Source organism: Amblyomma maculatum, chromosome 8 (assembly GCF_055883805.1).
Source record: "Amblyomma maculatum isolate TAMU_Amacu chromosome 8, ASM5588380v1, whole genome shotgun sequence".
Taxonomy (NCBI): domain Eukaryota; kingdom Metazoa; phylum Arthropoda; class Arachnida; order Ixodida; family Ixodidae; genus Amblyomma; species Amblyomma maculatum.
The window spans coordinates 35,547,536-35,555,213 of NC_139351.1; the positions used below are offsets into that span (position 1 = coordinate 35,547,536).

Sequence of the window (7,678 nt, forward strand, 5' to 3'; positions counted from 1 at the left end):
TCTCTTTATATAGGATTTTCCTTTCTTCTAAACACATGTTTTCTTTGGGAAAAACGGCTTAGGCTTCAGTGAGCTACTCGGAACGCTCAGCTCACTGAAATGAGCCGGCTCATTTGAATGGCTCACTCCAATCTAACTGTAACTTTGTGAGGAGGAGGAGGAAGAAAAACCTAGTGTACAGAAGGATTTGAGGAACATAGGCCTCCTGGGTCTCCGCAAGACCCCACTTGCGAACTAAACGTTCATGTGATGTTGGTCCATGACGTATGCGGCCCGACTGACGATGGTGACCAGCTCGTTTAGGGGCAAGCCTGAGGTATCATCTTAAATGCAGTATTTTTTATTGCAGTATGAACTTGTAGTTTGAGTCCGCGTTAGTCATTTTTCTCTTTTATGAATGGTGCCGTCAGTGCTGCTTGTCGATTTCTGTTTTCTGTGTTCCTGTGTTCCTGGCCCCGGGTTTTTGACGCCAAATACACGCGTCGATAGTTTTTCATTCATTCAAATTTTGTCTGTGTGAAGCCCCATCGCTCACCGTTAATGTTGTAAGGTGGGATTTTAATTTTCCTAGGCATCGGTTTTTCGTTTAGAACAGGCCACGCTCTGCAGTCGGCGCTGTTTGTACGTGAACGAACAATTTTTTTTCTGCTGGGCTTGCAGCGGAAGTGGATATGCATTGTACATTCACCTTGTTCTAATGCAGCTTGAGAAAACAACGTAAAGCAAGCACGGAAATCATTCCAGTCGCGACGAGCAAAACAAGATTCACAAAACCGGCGGCGATCACCCGCTGCATTGCTGGTCCGCCGGCGCTGACTACGCTCCGACTGCTTAGCTTACGAGAGCGCAGCGTGGAGACAGCAGACTGTCAAGGTTTTCCAGCAAACATAGCAGCCGCCTGTCGCCGCCGTGTCTCAACTGTTTCTTTTCTGCCCACTGAAGTTTCTTTCTCTCCCTATTATTGGATAGTGCGCAAATTAAACCTAGCAGAAAATCCAGCTCTGACAAAACGGTGAATTGTCGCTCATGGCTTCCAGCGGCTCAGATATGACGGTCACTGAATAATCGGTTTCTTGTACGACGTTGAGGTACTGCATGTTGTGGCCCATTTGTTATGGTTTGTCAAAATAGACGGCTCCGTTGAGGTAACGATGGCGATAAGATGCAATTTGTACGTGTGCTAGTGACTCGGTATAAATCAACGCGGCTTAAAGACCGAAACAAGTGAGAGCTGCACGCGGTTAGAATTGCGAGAGAAATTTATGTGGGTTCGAGATGCTTTGTGAAGGAAGGTGGAAGTATAATCACAGAAAAGCTAACATAATTGATTATTTCTTTTGATCAGTACTACCTCAATACTTTCTCACTTGGATTTCCTGTGATCTGTAGCAAGAGGAAGCTCTCCACAAATTCATATTTGTACAGACCGAACTCATCATGGCAGAAGAGGCACTGTAGAGCTAAATCACGAAAAACAGAAAGAGCCCCCTGGTAATATTTTATGACATAAACAGGTGACAGCAAGATGTCGCGCTGGATGGACAGAGTAAAGCGCCTTTGCGTTGTGGTTCTAGATTTTAGTTCACAGTTAATCTCATAACACTGGCTACACACCCAAATGTATCAGGCCAGTACATGCGCACTACTTGAAAAGCAATATTGAACCTACTCGCTCACCCATAGGTGAAGAGCAAAAAAAAATAAATAACAAATTTATGACAAGATTTTTGTTGAATGAATATGCTTCGGGTTTCATTCTGGGATGAATATGTACATCAAACATTGCCTGGTCGTCGTGCCGTGCAGTTCTTTGAACGGAAAGCGAGATGGCGGCTGACGGTAATGGGTGATACTATGAAGGCAATAGAGCACTGCTTAAAAGTTCGCAACTTTAGACTCTGGCACGCTGCAAACTTAAAATGCCTGCGAGATCACCAACCAGTTCCTGATACCAACGCGCAAGTGCGTCTTGTCAATATTTTATGGTATCGGGATAGCGACATTCATTAAATGGTCTTGAGTAAGTGGGTATTCCTATTTGGTCTTTGTAATTCTCACTACCATCACAAATGTTTTGCCGTGATGCGGGCCACAATGGACCATTTGGTTTAGATAAGAAAGATGAACACTACGCAGATTTTAAACTTTGTATTCTAAACTTTGTTACTTGGCTGTCTCGATTAAAAGAGTGGAATCGCATTGCCTTTCATGAACACTGTTTCGAAGAGTTCTTATGTGAGTTAGTTTCCTCTCTCTTTGCAGTTGCTGAATGGAATGGAATGAATGTCCTTATGTCAGTGAAGAAGGCTGAAGATATAGATGTAATCCGTGGTGCGAATGACACGGTTAATAAGCTCCACCCCATCATGAAGCACAAGATTGGTAAGCGGCTGGCGCGCTTCGTAATTCAACATTTCGGGCATCATAGAGGGCTTTCACGAATAGCTGACGTTTGTGTATTCAGGCACTATAGCAATTCTCTAGGTAAAGGTCGCTTTGCGAGTTACACTTTATAAGAAAAGACTACTCGCCCCTGCCGACAATGTGCTATATCCGTAACCAGTACATGCTTGCATGTACTCTCGGTTACGGGAGAGGCAGTAATGTTTTGTACCTAGGTACAAACCAATAAAACCAGGGCAACATTAGACTTCACTCCACCAAATGAGCAGACCGGATTTTGTAATGGTTACTGCACAGCAGATCACATCCACTTTATGAACTAGAGGATAGCAAAATACTCGGGAGTAAACCAACGCCTGCATATACCAGTCATGGGTTAGTAGAAAACATTTTATTGCGTCGAAACCTTAGCCACGCATGTACTCATTCCGATGTCAGGGTGTATATCAGCCGTAAGTGAAGGTACTAGGAGACACGTTTAGTACTGAAAGCATAGTGCTACTCGAAGAAGTATCAAATCTGTCATGAAGAACAGTGTTAGGAAGAAAGCACGATATCGCAATTGCTGTTCACTACTTGCTTACTCAAAGTATTCAGAGACCTGGAATGAGAACATATATGCATTATAGGGATAAGAATTTGTGAAGAATACCCCACTAACCTGCAATTCGCTGATGACATTGCTGTAGTAATTTATGATTTTCTAGACAGGCAAAGCAGAAAAGGTGGGCATTAAATTAATATGCAGGATGCAAAATAACATTCAATAGTCTCGCAAAGAGGCAACAGTTTAGGATAGCTAGTGAGGTGTGGGAAGTATTAACGAACTGCGCTTCTTTAGATCAGGCAGTAGGATCAGATCCGCATCATGAAAGAGGAATGCCAAGAAGAATCAGATTAAGGCTGAGTGCATTGACTAGTTTACTCTCAGATCATGGGTGGCAGCTTTCCAGTATTCGTGTAGAGAAAGTAAGCCAGGTGTTTCTTCAACTCAGATTGCTATTTTAATTTCGGTAGAAAAGTCGGTTCTGTTTGTGCGGATGAATTTCAATGAAAAAGTATGTACAGCATAGAGCTCAGTGTTGCAAGGGTTGATTAACAGAATAATAATATACTTTCATTGTTGACCTGAAGATCAACATTACCTGTATAAAGAAATTGAAGGCTGTCAACATAAATGCTTCGTAAGGTTTTAAATTTTCTTTATCGGCAAAGTATTTCAAAATATGTAACCTGAAAAATACGCATTTTGCGTCGCAGAATTCGCTTGCAGCGACAAATTTTAAAATGGAGTTGTTGGCGCAGTATTGTCGCAGTATTCATGTAAAGTGCTTGTGTGGCACGAAATAGGCAAACAGCTTTTGTATTGACTGTATTATAAATTTAAGCGACGCCGCTATAAAATGTACATTGCGATAATCCAACTTTACTGGCAAAAAATGCGCATTTTGTTCATTAAATATTTCGCACTGTATTGCCGATAAAGAAAATTAAAAAAGATTCTAAGGTCCTATGTTGACGGCCTTCAATGTTTATTTTACTATTGGCCCTAATATTAAGAGGAAAAGTAGAGTAGTTAATTTTAGGTAATCGTTTACTTGCTGATTTCTAGCTTTTATATAACTAATGACCGTATTGCTGTACAGTCCACTGACACAGGCCGCACCGACATGTCTCTCGGAAGGATTAAAATAACGCTCTGTAAAAAACCAAAAAACGACCGGGATAACAGCTGTATCATACGTGTACTCATCTATGAGTAAAACATAGAGGCCAACGAAAAGGGTTCTACTTAGGGGAAAAAAAATGTTTGAGATCACTGCGGCCACCCAAACTGGGGGAATGCGTAAGTACATCACGAGTCGCTATGCTGCGCCATGACGACACAGCAGTAGCTACTATAGCAATCGCGTCTTTTGTGCGTCATATACTCGTTACATATTTTTGGACCCCTCCTATCTTAATGTATGCCTCAATTATACTTCCTTTGTTTAATAAACACTCTTTACACACTTTCTGACCACTTCCACTCATTTATTCGGTTCTTTCATGTCCAAACACGTCAATTTCCGGTTTTATGACGTCACATACCGACGTCACATTCGATGTAAACATAAGTGTGACTACTCCGATGCCTTCATAGATCATGTGACTGGAAGTGCGGTACCACGTGACTCTCCTTGGACATCGACATCACCCCCTTGGCTAGTTGGACACCTCATTGACTTAGTTGGCTCTAAATAACTAATTTTTCTGCATGCACCAAATTTTATCCGCAGTGAGATTATGTCATTCTCTACCCAGTGCAACCAATTGTTTTCTTATGAGTCATTTCTCTCGAACATAATCTTCCCGGCAAACGTCTCGTCACACGACCTTGCAAACATACCCACTTAATGCTTATGTAATAATAAGGACAATGCAGACGGCTACGGTGCGAAAAATGGTAGTTGTAATTTTATCTTATGCAAAGCCTGAAGAATGGGTCACTTGTCGTAAATGTCGTTATCTTGTTACAGAAAACCCAATTTGTAAATTCTGTTGTGGTCTTCTTTAAACTTCTGGTACATTATTTATGTGTTTCCTAAAGAAACAGGTTGACAGTGAGCGCTTGTTTCTGCTGCTTTCTTGCGTTAGTTTGCGCTGGCGCATCTACTTTCCAACCAATGTTTACATGAAGTGTAATCCTGTGAGCTGAGATGTACGTCCTGGTTTTTCATAGGCATATTAAGGTTCTATTATTGCAAAGTTCAGCAAATATCTTAGCTTACCCTGGCTGCAGTGGCAGGTTAAACGAGGAAATGTATTTCAGTGTCCTTACAGCAGAAAGAGACAAGGGTTGAATGATGCAGGATATGCCATGCTCGTTAAAATTAACGTTTCCACAGCTCACCGCCAGCTATTACAAACACTTGCACGAGATTTAGAAAACAATAGCTTATAAATACGTCTGCTTATATTATTAAGAGTTATGAAGAAGACATGCTTTGGCGCAGGTTACGATGCTCGGGACGAGCAAGACCTGGAGAAGGTCAGGGACATGTACCAGCAACTAGGTCGGCCAGGGCATTTCTGGCAAGGGGCTGGAAAGTCAACCTGCGAATTGGTGGAAACTGACGCGGATCGCTTGCAGACCATCCTGGACGAGCGGGACAGTGAATGGGAAGATCGCTACGCCCAGAAGGTCTACCACTGGGTGATCGATATACCCTTTGCCATGCAACGCTCGCTTGTGTGAGTAGCGGGAAGACACGGGCGTAGTAGCCTACTTGAAAGTGATTCTGCGATGCCCCATGCTCTATAAGGACCTTTGATTCCTGTAACTAAAGGTTAGAGCATGTTTCGAAAATCTAATTAGTTTTCATTGTCGAGAACCTATTATATAAAGATTTCTCTCTCTCTCTCTCGACAACGGTGATCATCTGCCATTCACAGAGGAAACATAATTCCCTTTAAGCTGTGTCGCGCAGCATTTAACAAGAATCTCTCAGAGTTGTCTAGACTGAGCAATCTGTTTTGCAGTCATGAGTGCTATGAGCTAAATGGGCACCCAGTCTGATTCCTTGTAAACCATTCCCTGCTGTGCAACAATGATGATGATCAGAGCCAACGGCAAACTCTTCTTACTTCATCATCCTGCTGCTTTTGCGACGCTTTTTGCTTCCTTTTTATACCTTTTTATCTCACGAGACGGATATGTTGAAAATTAAAACTAAATCAAGCTAAAACGTTGCCAGTGTTAAGCGGGGATCCAGGAATTGGTAACGGGCACTGGTAGCGAGCAGGACCGGAGCGGGGGTGGCCTAGCTTGCAGTCAGCTGGTCCGCAAAATCACTTTCTCTTCCTCTTTCTCGGCGATCTGTCCACTTAATCAGAACTTCTTTTTTACAATCTGGCCCCCGCAGAAAAGAGGAGCCATCCTGGCGACTCAAGGAGACGAAAGGAATGCGGGATCGTAGTAAGGCTTCAAACGATCGACGTGAACAATCTCCCGCCCACTGCGGCGAAAGTCGGTGGAACCGGCTAGCGGTTCAACTAGGTAATTGACGGGAGAAGTCTGTTGGAGCACTAGATAGGGTCCGTGGTACTTGGAAATAAACTTGCTGGTCAGACCGGGTGGTGTCGATGGGACCCAGATCCACACGTGAGCACCGGGAGAAAATTGGTGGACAGAGTGGCTGCTGTCGCTGTGCCCTTGTTTCTAGGCTTGCTCATTCGAAGTGAGTGAGCGACCCAGTTTGCGACATTCTTCAGCGTGCCTGGCAGCTGAAGAATGTCGCATGATGTCGAAAAATGATATATTTTATGGGCATTTCATAGGTTTATGGCACGCTCTCATATGATTTCATGCAGGAGGGGTGTGGATGCCATTATCACAAACAGACCCGGTCGTCTCCGGAAGGTGCTGAAAAAAGCGATGAACCGGACGCATCGTCTTGCCACCATCGTGGACAACCCTTGGAAATGGTTTGATGGCTGGACGCCTTTCCTCAGGAAACCGACAGCAGGCATTGACAAGTTAGGGGACGACAATCTTATAATTGTGCCTGGTGTCAACGATTAACATGGAGAGGACCGCACTATGCAACATGTATGCTGTACTGACAGTAAAATCAATCTCAGGTTCTTTGTTGTCTTCAATTCTTCTGGACCTCTCAAGGTGCTCGTCGATTCGGCAGGCGACGTGTAGTTCGCGCGCGCGCGCGCGCGCACGCACACACACACACACACACACACACACACACACACACACACACACACACACACACACACACACACACACACACACACACACACACACACACACACACACACACACACACACACGCACACGCACACGCACACGCACACGCACACGCACACGCACACACACACACACACACACACACACACACACACACACACACACACACACACACACACACACACACACACACACACACACACACACACACACACACACACACACACACACACATCTGTTCACAACGCGTCTGTTCGAAAAACGTGGGCAGCACAGCCAGCACCAAACAGTAATTGATACTTTGAGAATGCGAGTGTTCTCCTCGGACATGGACCGTGCCGGCTGCGCGGGCGCCTCTTCGTCAGTGCTGGGGCTACTTTGGAAATCTGCCGATACCTTCTGTTTACGACGAGGTCCTCTCATTCCTGCTTTTAAAAGTCGCTGATAAGTGAACGTGAGATGTCATCGGCGCGTATGAAGAGCAATGCCACTTTCCGCTCGCATTTTGTACCAACCACGGCGAATATTCCG

At 44.2% G+C, this 7,678-nt stretch overlaps 1 protein-coding gene across 1 annotated transcript; it reads left to right on the forward strand.

Moving 5' to 3' along the window:
- Positions 1 to 1,826: 1,826 nt before the first annotated feature.
- LOC146180973 (dermonecrotic toxin SPH-like) lies at positions 1,827 to 6,967 on the forward strand. Its single transcript, XM_084575676.1, has 4 exons — positions 1,827 to 1,839; positions 2,263 to 2,382; positions 5,400 to 5,637; positions 6,757 to 6,967. The coding sequence occupies exons 1-4, from the start codon at positions 1,827 to 1,829 to the stop codon at positions 6,965 to 6,967; spliced, it is 582 nt and encodes a 193-aa protein (XP_084431802.1).
- Positions 6,968 to 7,678: the final 711 nt, after the last annotated feature.

Excerpts from the sequence above, each read along its gene's own strand:
- LOC146180973 (XM_084575676.1), top strand. Across the intron at positions 2,383-5,399 it reads CATCATGAAGCACAAGATTG|GTTACGATGCTCGGGACGAG; the intron begins GTAAGCGGCTGG and ends GCTTTGGCGCAG. Across the intron at positions 5,638-6,756 it reads GCCATGCAACGCTCGCTTGT|GAGGGGTGTGGATGCCATTA; the intron begins GTGAGTAGCGGG and ends GATTTCATGCAG.